Source organism: Pongo abelii, chromosome 22 (genome assembly GCF_028885655.2).
Source record: "Pongo abelii isolate AG06213 chromosome 22, NHGRI_mPonAbe1-v2.0_pri, whole genome shotgun sequence".
NCBI classification, from domain to species: Eukaryota; Metazoa; Chordata; class Mammalia; order Primates; family Hominidae; genus Pongo; species Pongo abelii.
The window spans coordinates 56,617,603-56,633,852 of record NC_072007.2 but is presented as its reverse complement, the minus strand read 5'-3'; the positions used below and the strand labels follow the sequence as shown (position 1 = coordinate 56,633,852).

At 56.2% G+C, this 16,250-nt stretch overlaps 1 protein-coding gene across 3 annotated transcripts in view; it reads left to right on the top strand.

Annotated features, from left to right (window-relative positions):
• The window catches only part of LSS (lanosterol synthase), a 34,349-nt gene that overhangs the window by 8,980 nt on the left and 9,119 nt on the right, over positions 1 to 16,250 (top strand). For 2 of the 3 annotated variants that reach the window (XM_063720937.1, XM_054542724.2), the window contains exons 7-17: positions 2,381 to 2,516; positions 3,115 to 3,223; positions 3,605 to 3,723; positions 5,082 to 5,179; positions 6,018 to 6,045; positions 8,268 to 8,324; positions 9,396 to 9,467; positions 10,692 to 10,742; positions 11,433 to 11,582; positions 12,232 to 12,382; positions 13,038 to 13,143. In XM_063720937.1, the coding sequence (XP_063577007.1) occupies positions 2,381 to 2,516; positions 3,115 to 3,223; positions 3,605 to 3,723; positions 5,082 to 5,179; positions 6,018 to 6,045; positions 8,268 to 8,324; positions 9,396 to 9,467; positions 10,692 to 10,742; positions 11,433 to 11,582; positions 12,232 to 12,382; positions 13,038 to 13,143 (1,077 nt within the window). The remainder of the gene's footprint in view (positions 1 to 2,380; positions 2,517 to 3,114; positions 3,224 to 3,604; positions 3,724 to 5,081; positions 5,180 to 6,017; positions 6,046 to 8,267; positions 8,325 to 9,395; positions 9,468 to 10,691; positions 10,743 to 11,432; positions 11,583 to 12,231; positions 12,383 to 13,037; positions 13,144 to 16,250) is intronic. The other variant, XM_024239349.3, reaches the window with a different exon arrangement.

Below are 16,250 nucleotides of genomic sequence, written 5' to 3'. Positions count from 1 at the left end.
CTAAAAATACAAAAATTAGCTGGGTATGGCGGCGCGTGCCTGTAGTTTAGTTTCCAGCTACTCGGGAGGCTGAGGCAGGAGAATCACTTAAACCTGGGAGGCAGAGGTTGCAGTGAGCCGAGATCGTGCCACCGCATTCCAGCCTGGCGACAGAGTGAGACTCTGTCTCAAAAAAAAAAAAAAAAAAGATCAGTGTTTGTTTTTTTTAACAGAACCACATACTGTTTAAATACCCAGCAAAATCAACATTAATTTCTTATTATGTGGTGTGTGTTTTTTTTGTCTTGTTTTGAGACGGAGTCTAGCTCTGTCACTCAGGCTGGAGTGTAGTGGCATGATTTTGGGTGACTGCAACCTCCGCCTCCCGGATTCAAGCAATTCTCCTGCCTCTGCCTCCCGAGTAGCTGGGATTACAGTCTCAGGCCACCACACCCAGCTAATAGTTGTATTTTTAGTAGAGACAGGGTTTCACTATGTTGGCCAGGATGGTCTCAAACTCCTGACCTCAGGTGATCTGCCTGCCTTGGCTTCCCAAAGTGCTGGGAGCCATGAGCCACTGCACCCAGCCTTATCTGGTGTCTTTAACCAGTGTCTTGTAACATTTTATGGCTATCTGTTGAAAGCAGGGAACATCTCCCCAGAAAACACTCATGCATAAGAGTTTACCCCATTATGCATTTTGGGAAGTGAGACCCTGGAACCACACAGAGCCCCTGCTGGCTTCCTGGAGTGCTGTGGGAACCCTGGTGGGGGTGTCCCCTAGAGAGCTATCAGCAGGGCTGGGGGGTCCCTTGTGTTAGATGACTTTGGTGAGGGGGGGGGTCAAGTTAGGGAGGCAGGAAGTGAAGGGGCCGCTCAAGAAAGGACAGCAGCAGTGTCCTGATACAAAGGCCGGGGGCTTATCCCCGGAAGCCAGTTTGGGTGGTGACGGGGAGGCACAGGGATGGTGAGATCACCCCGGGAGGGTGGACAGAGCTGCTAGAGTAGGGGTAGGGTAGGGTGCTGCTACCTGACGTGGGCCGTAGAGCACATAGGTTGGGAGGTGTCCTGGGGCCATTCAGATGCCCGCTGGACTCTGCGCCCCACCCGTGTATAATGAGCGGCAGAGGAAGGACAGATGGCGGTCGGCACAGCTGCCAGGGCAGGGGGGGTGTGGGTTCCACACGCTGGTGCTGGCGAGGGCGTCTCATCTGCCCCACTTGGTGGGGCCGTTGGTCAGTGCTGCTGCGTGGGCACACCAGGGTGCTGCTTGTCTTTGCTGGAGTTGCTTGGAGGGTGGGTTGGGAGGTGAAAGGGGGGGACCACAGACCTGAACCACTCCAGCTGCAGAAATGCTGGAAGTGTAACCCAAAATGTGAAAAAAAACACCCTTTTAAGTAAGTGGATGTGAAAGTGGGCCAAGGCCTGATGCCGCAGTCAGGGAGCAGGGAAGGCTCAGCATTGCTCACCCTCACATAAGGATGGGGCTAGATCACATAAGGCATCACATAAGGATGGGGGCTAGCAGGGAAAGGGTAGAGAAAACACATGAGGCACACACAGACCCTGGGAAGCTGGTGGAGCTGTGCTAACGTCAGCAGACCAGTGATCAAAGACCCAGGCCTTAGAGAGATTCCACAGACCTACAGTTTCTTTTTTCTTTCTTTTTTTTCTTTTTTTTTTGAGACGGAGTCTTGCTCTGTCACCAGGCTATGTGCAGTGGCACAATCTCGGCTCACTGCAACCTCTTCCCAGGTTCAAGCGATTCTCCTGCCTCAGCCTCCCGAGTAGCTGGGACTAGAGGCACACACCACCATGCCTGGCTTATTTTTGTATTTTTAGTAGAGATGGGGTTTCGCCATGTTGGTCGGGCTGGTCTCAAACTCCTGACCTCAAGTGATCCACCAGCCTCGGCCTCCCAAAGTGCTAGAGTTACAGGCGTGAGCCACCGTGCCCCTCCTAAAGTTTCTTAAATACACTTTTAAAAGTAAACTTTAAATTTTGGAGTAGTTTCCAATTTCTGGAAAAGTTGCAAAGATAGCCAAGAGTGTTCCCTGGGGCCCTCACAACCATATCCCCATTGTTGATGTTTTATGTTACCAAGGTATGTTTGTTGTAGCTAAGAAACCCACAGACAATCCTAAGCATTTAGGAGCTCCATCACCTGGTTTTAAGATGCGAAATGCTGACCGAACTAGGAGGTGCAGCTCCTCAGAGGGTGCACCTACGGTTCAACTGTCCCCCTCAGGAGCACGGTTGGGAAATGCCCGCAGATGCACTGACTTGGTGGGGAATAGCCATCCACCATTGTTCGTGCTTAGAAGGGCCCAAGGTATGGATGCTGGCAGAGGGGGCAGGCTTGAGTCTTGGGGTCTCCCACTGACTCCTGCCATTGCCCCAGGCTGTTTCCTGACTGGGCACCGGCACACCCCTCCACACTCTGGTGCCACTGCCGGCAGGTGTACCTGCCCATGAGCTACTGCTACGCCATTCGGCTGAGTGCCGCGGAAGACCCGCTGGTCCAGAGCCTCCGCCAGGTAGGACCTCATCAGAGAACAAAGTGAAGGCCTCTGGGGCTGGGACCCACAGGGCCTGGGACTTCTGGAATCTAACCACACCTGTCCACTCACCTGGCGGCCCTGTGGAGCAGAGAGCCCTGTGATCAGAGCAGAGCCTCTACCTTCCTCCATCCTATAATAAACAGGGAGCAAGCTCTGCCCAGAGGGGACTTGTGCTATGGGACAGTCAGTAGCTGTAGCCCAGCGTTCCTGGGGGGACTTCCAGGACTCACGGGATGCAGGAGGCAGATGTGCACTCTGTCCTCTGGAAGCAGGCCTGAGGCGAGATTTGAGGTGCAGGATGTTTATCAGGCCTGCCACGGGGACGAAGGAGGGGTAGAGGGAGGAAACGAGCTTCTGGGCAGACCTGGGGCTCATGGAGCTGGGGAGCTTCTCAGAGTGGTCCTCCCATAGGGGGCCTTCATGTGCCCTCGGGGTTAGTTGCTGGAGGGACCCCCACCCAGGAAGGGACTGGCCCAGGGCCCTGAGGGTGGGTGGTGGGAGGCTACCTCTCCCGGTTTGAGCCAGGCCTACCAGGTGCCCCCAGGCCCCAAGGCTCAGACACTGCCGCCACCAGGAGCTCTATGTGGAGGACTTCGCCAGCATTGACTGGCTGGCGCAGAGGAACAACGTGGCCCCCGACGAGCTGTACACGCCGCACAGCTGGCTGCTCTGCGTGGTATATGGTGAGCACCTCCTGAGGGGCCGGCAGGGCAGCCCAGGGTCAGGGTGTCACCCACTCATTCACGCACTCATCCCCTGCCAGCAGCACTGGGCCACCTCCCCTGTGCCAGGCCCCAGGGGGCGGGATCTCATCGCCCTGCCCCTCCACCCCGAGAACCAGCTGGTCTTCTACTCTCAGGAGTCTACCCTGTGCAAGGGTGTGTGGTGGGAGGTGTGGGGCAGCCCCTCCTGGGCAGGGAAGGAGGAGCTCAGAGACCAGGCCTGGGGGTGGGTGGGAGGGGGGAACCCTGGGGAAGGGCAAGTCCAGGTGCTGCGGTGCACGGGGCTCCAGGCTGAGGCCAGTGTCATGGTGTCTGGCATCCACTGACCCCCGTCCCGTGTAGCACTCCTCAACCTGTATGAGCGCCACCACAGTGCCCACCTGCGGCAGCGGGCCGTGCAGAAGCTGTATGAACACATTGTGGCCGACGACCGATTCACCAAGAGCATCAGCATCGGCCCGGTCAGTGCCCCTGCCCGGCACTGCAGCCCCTGGGGGTTGAGGTCCGAAAGTGAAGTCCTGGAGGCCGGGCTGTGAGCTGGGAGTGGGGTTTCCTGGAGCCTGGTGCACCTCCATTTGGGAGGTGGCCCTCTGATCGCACAAGTGTTTGAGGGCTTCTGTCCTGGACCCCTGCACGCCCAGCTCAGCGAAGTTGCCCCACCATACTTGACCCTCCCTTGCGTCCCCCACCGGCTCTTGTCCTCATTGTGCCTGGACACTCTCCTGGAGGCCCCTCCCTGAGATCTTGCTGGCTAGCTGGCTAGCTGGGAGGGGTGCTTTTTCCTCACTTGGTTCCCTCTGAATTCCTCTCCCCAAACAGTTCATCATTCGCCATTCTCCCGTGGGGTTTAGACATGTCCAGGGTGGGTTGGGGTAGCAGGGTCCTTGGGTTCCACTCCCGATTCCTCCTGCCTAGCTAGGGACTTGGAGCTCTCGCCTCTGTGGGGCCTGCAGGGGGCCAGGTGTGGCCAGCTCAGTGACCTTGGAGGGTGCAATCCCTGGGCTGTGCTGGTGCAGGGCCGCCTCCTGACAGAGTCAGCAGGCCCTGGGCTGTGCCGTTGCTGCTGCCGTAGCTGTGCACGTAGCTGCTGCAGTGTAGTGGGTTGGCTTGGGCATTCTCTGGACATACCCAGGTGGCACTGGGCCGCTGAGTCCCACCCTGACACTGCATCTCTGGTTTTCTGGGCCTCATGCCACCTCAGTGGATCACAAATCCTGACTGACCCTGCAGCGGGTCCCTTGTTTTCTGCTCAGCAGTGATGTGGTTCTTTGTGGGTTTTGGTTTAATCCCATATAGAGCACATCTGTACTAAACGCATTAGAAACATGCTTGCAATTGGATCTTGACTTGTGAGATCCATAAGTAAAAAGTTAGGGGCCTCTGGAACATTCCGTTCTGAGGAAGAAGGGGGGCAAGTGGTCCCTACTGCTACAGTCCTGTCTTCGCATCTCTTCCTGGGCCCCTCAGGCCCTGTCCTCTGTCCCCTGTGTTGTCTCTAAGGCACCTGGTAGCCCATGCCCCTCTGGCTCCTCCTGGAACCCCTCGCTTCTCCCTGATGGAGTGCCGCTCCCTCCTCACACCCTAAGCCAGGCTGTGGCCTCGGCCGACACTGCCTCTGTCTGAGTCGGGTCCTGGGGACACAGTCGTTGCCCATCTTCGCTCAGGAAATGCCTGTTAGAGCAGAAGGCCCCTGTCCTGGCCCTGAGTGAGCTGCACGGGACCTTGTGCCTGGGGGCTGCTGTGGGTCTGGACGAGACCTTGTCCTTGGAGGCTGCTGTGGGTCTGGAGCAGAGCCCTGACAGGGCTGTCTCTCCTGCAGATCTCGAAAACCATCAACATGCTTGTGCGCTGGTATGTGGACGGGCCCGCCTCCACTGCCTTCCAGGAGCATGTCTCCAGAATCCCGGACTATCTCTGGTGAGTGTGGCTGGGATGTGCTGGTGGGGCCTCTCACGAAGACTAGATCTGAGCCCCGGCTGCGTCCCAGTGAGGGAGCCCCCACGGTGCCATCTGGGATACTGCCAGGGAATATCACCAGGAACCAGCAGTGTCAGGGCTTGTGGAAGCCACTGAGCGTTGTCTTTGAATTGGAAGATTTGCCACCCAGCGGAAGTGTGGGGTGTTCCTAGAAGGTAGAGTGAGGAAGGGGGTGGTAGGTAGCAGGGAAGATTCAGGTTGGCGTCAGGGAGGCCTGTGGACAAGGGGAGCTTGTCATCTATGGACTGTGTCCTGGAGGTGGGGCCCCTGTCATGGAGGGCACAGAGCCGTCCCACGGTGGGAAGCTTCCGCTGTACGGGCCTCTTCCCCTGGTCCCTCAGCACTGCACGAGGGTGGCAGGGCTGGTGCAGCCTGGGGTCGTGGTCCCTCAGCTCTGCACGAGGGCGGCAGGGCTGACGCAGCCTGGGGTCGTGGTCCCTCAGCTCTGCACGAGGGCGGCAGGGCTGACGCAGCCTGGGGTCGTGGTCCCTCAGCTCTGCACGGGGCGGCAGGGCTGATACAGCCTGGGGTCGGGGAGCCTCCCGCTGCCCCTTGTCTTGGGTGTGGCCCTTCTGGGTGAGCGTGTCCTGTCTTCCATAGAGTGTGGCCCTCACCCCCAGGAGCCCAGCAGCCCAGCTGGGGTGGCATGGAGGCCAGTGCCAGGCCTCGGGAGGGGACAGATGCCCTCTCTGGGACCCTCCTGAGTGCAGGGTCTAGGTGGCCAGCTGGGCTTCCAGCTTTCTCCTTGCACCTGACTTGGGCTTTTTTGTCCTCACAGGATGGGCCTTGACGGCATGAAAATGCAGGTAAGGGCTGCGGGACTGCGGCTGCCTGCTTCCTTTGCAATCATGTCTACCCTTTATTATTTTTCCTTTGGGGTTCAGAAATAACTCCTCTTGGACCAGGTCCCGGCAGCGTGTGACTAGAGGCTGAGTCAGTTGAGGCCTCTGGCCGTGTCCCTGTGGGTGCCCACCGTTCTCGAATGTCTGTCTGCAGCTGTCCTGTTTGCTTTTTGCCCTGATGGTCTGAGTGGGCTCAGCTGTGTAACGACAGACCCAGAGCTGCAGAAGCTCTCATCTTGTTACTGTGGCAGGAGGTGGCTCTGGTTAGTGGGGGCTTCTCCTCCATGCGCTCTTAATTTAAGAGGCTTCTTCTTAAGGCCCTGGGTGGACAGGACAGGAGCCTGGAGGACCGTGGTGGCGTGTGGCCGGGCCTGGGAGCTCCCCGAGGACTTGGCCAGAGTGGGCTGGAACCCAGTCATGAGGGGCACCAAGCACAAGGAGGGGGGAGGCCAGTGGATCCTGGCTGACCCTGGTCCTGTCCTGGCTCTGGGGGCCCTGTAGACCCCAGTCCTGTCCGACTGGGCTGAGCCTGCGCCCCTTTGTGTGTGTCAGAAGCCCAGACAGTGTTGCCCTGTGTCTTGTGGTCTAAGGAGGGTTATGCCCTGCGGTGCCTGATTCAGTGTGGAAATGTGGAGTCTCCAGAGGTGTCCTGGGTGTCACATTTGGGATGGATACACATGGGCCCAGCACTGCCTGCCCCAGGGCTACCCTTGGTGCCAGGTGCCCCCAGCCACGAGCTTTTACCCAGCTGGCCTTGAGCTCCCCAGAGGCTCTCTGGACACTGTCCGTGTTTTGTGAAAAGGTTTTCAAAACACATGCAAAGTGGAGGTGAGTAACAAGCCCTAGAGCAGGCCCTGGCCTCCCTGCCCCTCCCTGTCCAGCCCTCCCGCAGCACCAACTCATCAGTGCACCTCAAGCTGATGAGGGCGTCTGTGTTTTTACAAAATTGCTCTGAGGTTGTCACACCCAGCAAACTTATGACGGTTCCTGAGTGTAGTCCTCAAGTTGTGGCTGGTGTGTGTGAATCAGGATTCAGGCCAGGCCTGCACAGGCCTTCGGTTGTTGGTCTTTGAGCTCCTGTTAGTCCAGCCATCTCTCGTGGTCTCTTTTCTCCTCCTGGAAGGTTTGTGCCTGAAGGGCTTCACATTCCAGATCTGACTGGTTGCTCCTTCTGTTCCCTGAGTTTTTGTAAACTGGCCAGGCCCTGAGGCTCGATCCCATTGTGTTTCTTTGGCGAGAATGCTTTTCTGGTGGTCCCTGCTTTGTCCCTCCAGTGCACGAGGTCTGGATGCCTCTGCCACACACCACCCCCCGCCCAGTCCCCATGTCTGTCTTGGTCAGTGCCCAGCTCTGTCTCACTAGGGTTTGGTCACTGGCCTTTTGGACTGAGACCAGACTGTGTACCTGTGAGCCCAGCTCGGGGTGAGATTTGAGGTGGGGCCTTCCCAGCCCTGTGCAGAATTCCCATCACCTCCAGGTGTACTTAGGAATGGGGGTCATTGGCCAGGTGCGGTGGCTCACGCCTGTAATCCATGCAATTTGGGAGGCCAAGATGGGCGGATCACAAGGTCAGGAGATTGAGACCATCCTGGCTAACATGGTGAAACCCCGATGCTACTAAAAAATACAAAAAAAATTAGCTGGGCGTGCTGGCAGGAGCCTGTAGTCCCAGCTACTCCGGAGGCTGAGGCAGGAGAATGGCATGAACCCAGGAGGTGGAGCTTGCAGTGAGCTGAGATCGCGCCACTGCACTCCAGCCTGGGCAACAGAGGGAGACTTCATCTCAAAAAAAAAAGAAATGGGGTCATTTCCAGGCGTCACCATGACTGAGGTGCGCCGCTGTCATTGGGTGAGAGCAGCTGGATGCTCTGTGTGTAGGTGCTGGAGCCTCTGAGGGATCATCCAGTCCTAGAAGTGTCCTCAGAGGGACACTGTCCTGCCTGGTGGCCCATGAAGAAAGGGAGGGCTCCCCAAGTCTCCCTGACCTGTGTCTGCCTGCAGGGCTCAGCCTTCTCTGAGGCCCTTGTCAGCCATGAGGGGTGCCCAGGGCTCAGAGCCTGAGGCTGAGCGTTGGCTGGGTGGGAGCCCCCACACCTGGCCCTCAGGCGCCCATTGGATCCTGGAGGCAGTGGCTGGGAGTGGGAGGGGCTGCACCTGCTGCTGTTAACACTGTCCTTTGTGCGTAGGGCACCAACGGCTCACAGATCTGGGACACTGCATTCGCCATCCAGGCTCTGCTTGAGGTTCGTGGCTCCTTCTCTTTTCTCAGCCTCAGCTGACTTTCCTGTGCACGTGAGCCCACGCATCCACCTGAGGGCAACACTGCTGGCCACACACTTGCCACTCCCTGATACTTCCAGTGACCTGGGCTCTGGCCTCTGGCTTCAGATGGTCGTGCTGTGGAGGGGGCGGCCTTGGCCAGCAGCCTTGGGTGTTGGGCTGGGTTGGGGTCCTTGGGAGGGCAGGGGCTGGAGGCTATGTGAGAAAGGGAGCCTGGTGAAGGCTGTTTCTGAGAGTGCAGGCAGGAGTGGGACTCTAGGCTCTTCTTAGAACTGGAACTGTTCAGGCCAGGCACGGTGGCTCACACCTGTAATCCCAGCACTTTGGGAGGCCGAGGTGGGGGTGGATCACGAGGTCAGTAGTTCAAGACCAGCCTGGCCAAGATGGTGAAACCCCGTCTCTACTAAAAATACACAAAAATTAGCCGAGCGTGGTGGCGGGCACCTGTAATCCCAGCTACTTGGGAGGCTGAGGTAAAGAGTTGCTTGAACCTGGGAGGTGGAGGGTACAGCCAGCTGAGATTGTGCCACTGCGCTCCAGCCTGGGCAACAGAGCAAGACTCCATCTCAAAAAAAAAAAACTGGAACTGTTTGTCATGGGCATTCTTGAGCCAGTACTGGAGAAAAACGAGAGTGGATTTTTATGCTAGTGGGAATGAGGTCGGTGGGATTCTGGAGGTGTTTCTGGAGAGCCCTGAGGGCTGGGCCACGCAAAGGGCCGGGCCACGCAAAGGGCCTGCCCACGCAGGGTGCTGGAGACCCTCTGGGCATAGATGCTGGCCAGGCGGGTGGGTGCTGGCATCCATAAATGGTCTCTTCTGTGCCCTTCCATCTTCAGTCATATCTCATGGACTTTTGCTTTTTTGTCTTTAAAGGTAAGTGCAGCAAGAAACCCTGGCACTCTTTGGAGACATCTGCCAGTTTGATTCTGGTTCCCAGTGGGGGCAGGATGTGGCCAGGACCATCAGGAAACCAGCTCAGCCATGATGGCCATGCAAGGGCAGCTGAGCCTCTCTGTCCTGCTGTGTCTTCCAGGCGGGCGGGCACCACAGGCCCGAGTTTTCGTCCTGCCTGCAGAAGGCGCATGAGTTCCTGCGGCTCTCACAGGTGAGGCCGGTGCCTGGGGCTCTTAGGGGGCTGAGGAGGGGGATCAGGGCTGGGAGCTCCTGCAGGCAGAAGTGCCCACCTCACCTCCACCCTGCCCTATTTCCTGCACTGGTGTTTCAGGTCACCCCCACCCTCGCCCCTGCTCCATCCACCGGTCCTCCTCGGGCTGGCCTCACCTGGGGCAGCTCTCTGAGGCCTGCAGGGTGCTGGGGGTGCTGGCAGTTTCTGTGTCCTGCTCATGCTGGAGCCGCTGTGTGCAGGGGCCAGGCACGGGCAGGGGCTGTGTACCCTGAGCCGCACAGCCTACACGGCACCTCCATGTCTCTGAAGCACCTTCTGCCCATGGAGGTGACACCAGCCTGTGGACTTTTCCTCCTGAGACTGCAGCAAAAGCCTCGGTCCATCCTGCCAGATCAGCTGCCCACAGACCCTGCCCGAGCCCCTAGTTTGACCTCAGTGTCTCTCACACGTGCCTGCACCCCAGTCTGCAGCCACAGTCATCCCATACATGCGCCCCAACCTCCCGTGTCTCCCTCAGCCAGTGTCCCTCTGCCTGGAACCACTGCCCCCCAGCCCCGTCTCCCTCCCTTCAGCCCTCACCAGGACATTGTTCTGCAGGGCTTCTGGGTCTTCCTGGCCGCCGTGTGGCCAAGGCTGGCACCCATCTTGGGCTCAAGCAGAGGAGGGGCATTGTCTTGCTGTGCCTGCCCCAACGGCGGCCTGCTCCTGCTCCTGCTCCTGCCCAGACTTGCTCTGGGCAACGGGGACTTGGGGAGGCTGACTGAACCATACTGTACTCCAGGCCTCTTCCCTTCTCACTGAGGTGAGAGAGGCAGCCCAGGAGCTGAGGTGCACAGAGCTGGGGTTGTTCAGGAGGCAGCAGGGGCCCCTGGCACAGAGCATACCCGCAGAGACCTGGGCCCCTCCCTGCCTTCTGCCCGGTGGGGAGACCGCAGCGGAGTCAGGTGCTGACTCCCAGTCCCGTCTGGGCTGGTTTCAGCCCTCGCTGGCCAGTCACGTCTCCCAGCAGCTGTGGGTGGTGAGCTGAACAGGTGCGGGCCCTCGGGCGCCTCGCAGCACCAGTGGTGGCTGTGGCCGCAGAGTAAGCTGCCAGGCACGCTCTGCCTCTCCAGTCCTGCCCGGTCTGTCTCAGTGATGTCCCAGATGGGGACGTTCCGTGGTGACGTGTTCTCTGCTTCCACATTTGCCCTCGATGCTGCCCAGGTCCCAGATAACCCTCCCGACTACCAGAAGTACTACCGCCAGATGTGCAAGGTATGAGGGAGCCAGCCCTATCCCTGCCCCGTCCCCCAGGGGAGGCCGCCTTCAGCAGGGTGGGTCCTTCCCTCTGAAGGGGGCTCCTCCCTGGGGGACTCCTCCCTTGGTGTCTTTGGGTGTCCTGCTGTGGTAGATGCCTGGCCTAGGGGCTCATGCTTCATGTTGCTGAGCTGCCTGGCACATGGGGGCACAGTTGGCTTGCACACACGGCCATGCCTCAGAGCGGTTCTGGTGGTCACGGCACACACAGGCTTCAGAAGGACAGCCGAAGTGTGGCCAGTGTGTCCAGGGAAGGCAGAGGAAAGAAGTAGACCTCAGAGCCGGTGTGGGCTGTGACCACAGGTGCAGGCTGTGACCACAGGTGCAGGCTGTGAAATCAGGCATGGACACAGCTGCTGCTGCCTGTTTACAATGGGGGTGGGGGGCACCTGGGCCCCATCCTGTCCGTCGTGAGATCTGCAGGTGTTGAGGGTATGAGTTGCACCCCTGAGGGTCCCTGTGCTGGAAGCTGGAGGTCTATCTGGATGTACCCAGCTTGGGGCCCTGGCTGCACCCCCACCTTTGGTGGATGGGCCCCTGCCCTGACCGGGTGCTGTGTGGTGGGGAGGGATGCATGCGGCTGTGGGGAGGTTCTGAGAACTGGGGTGTGGACACCCCCAGCCTGGAGTCACGGCTTGTGCTCTGCAGGGTGGCTTCTCCTTCAGTACGCCGGACTGCGGCTGGATCGTTTCTGACTGCACGGCTGAGGCCTTGAAGGCTGTGCTGCTCCTGCAGGAGAAGTGTCCCTATGTCACCGAGCACATCCCCCAAGAACGGCTCTGCGATGCTGTGGCTGTGGTAAGGCTGTGGTCCCAGCAGCCCCGTCCATACCTCGTGTCCTGCAGATGAGCTGCCTGCTCACTTCCACTCCTGTGGGCTCCAGCCCAGCACACACTCCGGCCAGGCTGTAAGAGCTTGTCCTTGGATGGTGTCTATATGTGGAGAACTGTGAGCTCTGGCTGGACCCCTAGGGGCCTTGCTGGGCTGTGTGCACAGGGCCCTGCACTGCGGAGCTGGTGTCCAGCCTAGCCACCGATACTCGCAGGAGCCGGTGTGGCCCCCAAGGTTTCTCTCTGGTGGTTTCCACTGGGTGTCTGAAGAAGGAATTTGTTGGTTTTGGTGCCAAATCCTTTCAGCACATCTGGCTTTTGTGTGTGTTTCCCAGTGGAGATGCTGCCCTATTCTGGCAGCACACACTTGGTTTCTAAGTCATGGGCACATGTGGGGGCATGTTCCCTGGTGGCTGTGCATGGAGGCCCTGATGGATGAGGTTGCAGCTGCTGCTTGGGGCACCCGAGGACTTGGTTAACGTGGAAATCAGCTCTCCACCCCCTGTTCCTGCCCCATCGGTTGTCAGCCCTAGTGTTGCCTCTAGAGAGTTCTGCCGTGCCCTGGGCACCTGTGTGTGCTCAGCACGTGGGCGAGTTCTAGGGTGCTGTGATTTCAGCTGCTGAACATGAGAAATCCCGATGGAGGGTTCGCCACCTATGAGACCAAGCGTGGGGGGCACTTGCTGGAGCTGCTGAACCCCTCAGAGGTCTTCGGTGAGTGGTCGGCCAGCACTGCGGCACACAAACCCAGGGCCAGCCAGCACTGTGGTACGCAAACCTGGGGGCGAGCTTTTCCCCCTTGCCCGAGGCTGCAAGGGCCCAGGTTCACCGGCAAATCTGTCTGGAGCCCTCCCGCAGCCCAGGCTGTTCTGTACTCCTCCATCCCCGGGGGTGGCAGGATCCTTGTGTTGTGGATAGGAGGGCATCAGGTCAGACCTAGGGGACAGTGGAGAGTTCCAGTGAGATCCATAGCCTGGGCTGGTTCCTGCTCAGTCCACAGGGCTTGTGTTCTGTGGAGGCTGCTGTGTATCCAGAGCGCCTGCAGGGAGGTGACTGTGGGGACCCATGCCATGGGTAGTAGGCTGCTGTGTGTGCATGGTTGCCACTGTACTGGTCTTGGGGGAGGATCTCAGCCCTGGTCCACCTCTGGGTACCTCACATACCCACCTTCTGGGTCCCCTCCACATCACACATGGCTTTTTGGGGTGGGGACGCAGCTTTCTGCTGTGTTCCCCTCATCTTCGCTCTCATGTAGCACAGGTGTGTGTCCTGGGCCAGCCAGTGTCTGCTCTGGAGGTTGGTCAGGGAGGCAGTGTCCGGGCCCGGGCTCACTGCAACACTCTTGCTTGTGATTTTGCCTGAGCTGCAGGCCCTGGGCAGCCAGGGTGAAACTCAACACTTGGTTCTTCCCTCCCTTTCCCAGGGGACATCATGATTGACTACACCTATGTGGAGTGCACCTCCGCCGTGATGCAGGCGCTTAAGTATTTCCACAAGCATTTCCCGGACCACAGGGCAGCAGAGATCAGGTAAGGAGGGCCTCAGCCCAGGATGCTCTGCCACTCAGTGTGGGGGCTGCCAAGTTGGGGGCCAAGACCCAGACGCATCATTCTGTAACACAGGGCCCTGGCGGCCCATCTCAGAAATGAAACTCAGGGAAACATGCAAGAGGCTTCAGATGTTGTGGAATCCAGTCTTATGCCCTAAAGCATACAAAATACCTGTTAGGGGCTCAGAATAGCACAATTATAACACAAAAATGGATTTTCTCTCTCTTTTAATAATGTTAAAAAGACGTCACATACCTAACTCCACTGGTGTCCCAGTAGCGGTTTTTAAGTAACCTTTCCTGTTGAAGGGTAGCAAGTATTCAGAAAAGTGTACGGGTGGATCTTCTTGAAGCAAACAGGAAGCGAACGGTGCCAGCATTAGACATGGTGGCGCCACCAGAGCCCTCAGCCCTCCCCATGACGGGGCCGCCCACATGGCTGCCAGGTCGTGGGTTTCTGTTGCTCGCTTTGAATATTGTCTGGGTGGGCGCCTGAGGTGTGGAATTCATGTTGCCTTCTCCTGCTCTCCTGCTTGCGGTTAGTCAGGTGGCTCCGGTAACAGCAGCGTTCTCTCCCTCGGGCCTTCGGTTGAACACAGATGCCGCACTATCCAGCTGCCTGTTCTCAGCACCCGGGAGGATTTCAGTCTGGGTTATTATGAAGCGTCTACTGTGAACACTCTTATACTTATCTTTTGGGGGCACCTGGGTACCCATTTCTCATGGTTACGTACCTAGGAGTGGCATTGCTGTGTTAGAGGGTACGTTATAGGGGATGTGATTTTTGTAGGTTCTTTATCCTATTACGATTACATTTTTTACTTTTGTTAAACCTGGTGTAGACTCACCTTGGTCACAATGCACTGTCCTTTTTATATATTGCTAGATTAAATTCGAAGAATATTTTGTTAGGATTTTAGCAACTCTGGTTACAAGAGACACTGGTCTATAAATATTTTTTCTTTATAATGTTTTTGTCAGGTTTTCCTGTTAAGATGATGCTGGACTCAGAAAAGCAGTTGGAAAGTGCTTTTAAAATACTCTTTGGAAGAATTTATGTAATATTCATAATATTTCTGCCTTAAATGTTTGGGAAAAATTACCGAAAATGCCAGTTGGGCCTGGAGTTTTCTTTGAGGAAAGTTTTTAAATTAGAAGTTCAATTTCTTTCTTTCTTTTTTTTTTTTTTTTTTTTTTGAGATGGGTTCTAGTTCTGTCACTCAGGCTGGAGTGCAGTGTAATTTCTTTAATAGTTTATAGGACTGAGCAGATTTTCCATTTTTGTATCAGTCTGGGGAGTCTTCCCATTTCTACTCAGCTTTATACTGATTCATGCAAAGTTGTTCAGTGTCCTCTTGGATGGCTCTGAGCCCAACGTTGACATCCTCCTCTTCCTTCTGAGAATCTTATACTGATCTTTTGAAAAAAAAATCTTAGTCTTTGATTCTGTTTTTAAAGAGACTTTATTTTTGGTTTAATCAATTTCTATTGTTTGTTATTTTCTTTCTTTCTTAATTTTTTTGAGACGGAGTCTTGCTCTGTTGCTCAGGTTGGAGAGCAGTGGCGTGATCTCAGTTCACTGCAACCTCCGTCTCCTGGGTTCAAGCGATTCTCCTGCCTCAGCCTCCCGAGTAGCTGGGACTACAGGTGCTCACCACCATGCCTGGCCAATTTTTTGGTATTTTTGTTAGAGACAGGGTTTTACCATGTTGGCCAAGCTGTTCTCGAACTCCTGACCTCAGGTGATCCGCCTTCCTTGGCCTCCCAAAGTGCTGAGATTACAGGTGTGAGCCACCTCACCGGCCTTTGTTATTTTCTCTCCTTTATTTTTCTAACTTGAATACTTAGATATTTGGTTTTCAGACTTTTATTGAAATACGCACTTGAGGCTATAAATGACTTTTGATATATCATTCAATTAAATGTGTTTTCTGGTGCTTGCTGCGGTAGCACAGATACTAAAAGTGTTTTCTGTTTCTACTGTTCTCTGGCCCATGAGTTATGTGGGAGTATGCTGCTTCATTTACAATCTGAGAATGTGCTGGTGTGATTTTTTTGGAAGCCGTGGATGGAGCAGGGGTTTTCTTGTGCTTCACAGGTGCAGCTAGGAGGGCACTGTGTTCAGGGTCTTCTGTTGGCCTGGCACGGCCCTTGGCCATGTGCTGCTCTGCGGCGTGAAGTGGGCGTGAGTTGTCCTCAGCCACATTTAGAGAATTGGCATTTTAAAAAATAGATCATCTTTTAAAAATCACTGTAATAAAAGTAAAGCAGGTTCTTTGCAAACAAGACTTGCAAAATACAGAGAAGTGCAAAGAAGAAGCTAAGTCGCCCCTCCTCGTCCCTGAAGGAGAATCTTCTGTTGCTGTTTGGTCTCCACATTTCCATGTCAGCTTGCTGCCCCTTTCACGCCTGGCCCACTTTGTGCCTGATGAGGTTTCTAAAAGCCCCACCATTGAGCGCGCTCCTCCAGCACGAGCAGTAATGGCACAGGTGTTGTGTCTTTTACTCAGTAGCCTCTGGGTTATTTTTCAGTTTTCATTGTTGTTTTTAGCTTTTCCCCATTTTAACCTTAAGTGGTATTCTCTTGTTAAATATTTATTCATGACCATTATTATTCCCTAGAGCCACATGGCTTGGGGTCCGCCTGCCAGAGTCAGCCCCCATCCCTGCCCCTTCTGGCTGTCTGACCTGGCCTGGTGACTTCTCTGCTCATCTCTCTCCCTGCCTGGGTGGGCAAGAGTACAGCCTCACAGAGTGGTGGGATTGTGTGAGATGCCGCAGGGAAGCACATGTCAGCTGTTGTCACTGTGTAGAACAATGAGCCCCAGCTGTTGTCACTGTGTAGAACAGTGAGTCCCAGCTGTTGTCACTGTGTAGAACAGTGAGTCCCAGCTGTTGTCACTGTGTAGAACAATGAGTCCCAGCTGTTGTCACTGTGTAGAACAATGAGTCCCAGATGCGGCCTGCAGGGGAGCAATGGTGACTTAATCATGGGTTTCCTCTGCATTTCTTTGGTGACTTCCAAGCTAGAACATTCTTTTTTTGTTTATTTGTTTGAAGCAGGGTCTCACTCTGTTACCCAGGCTG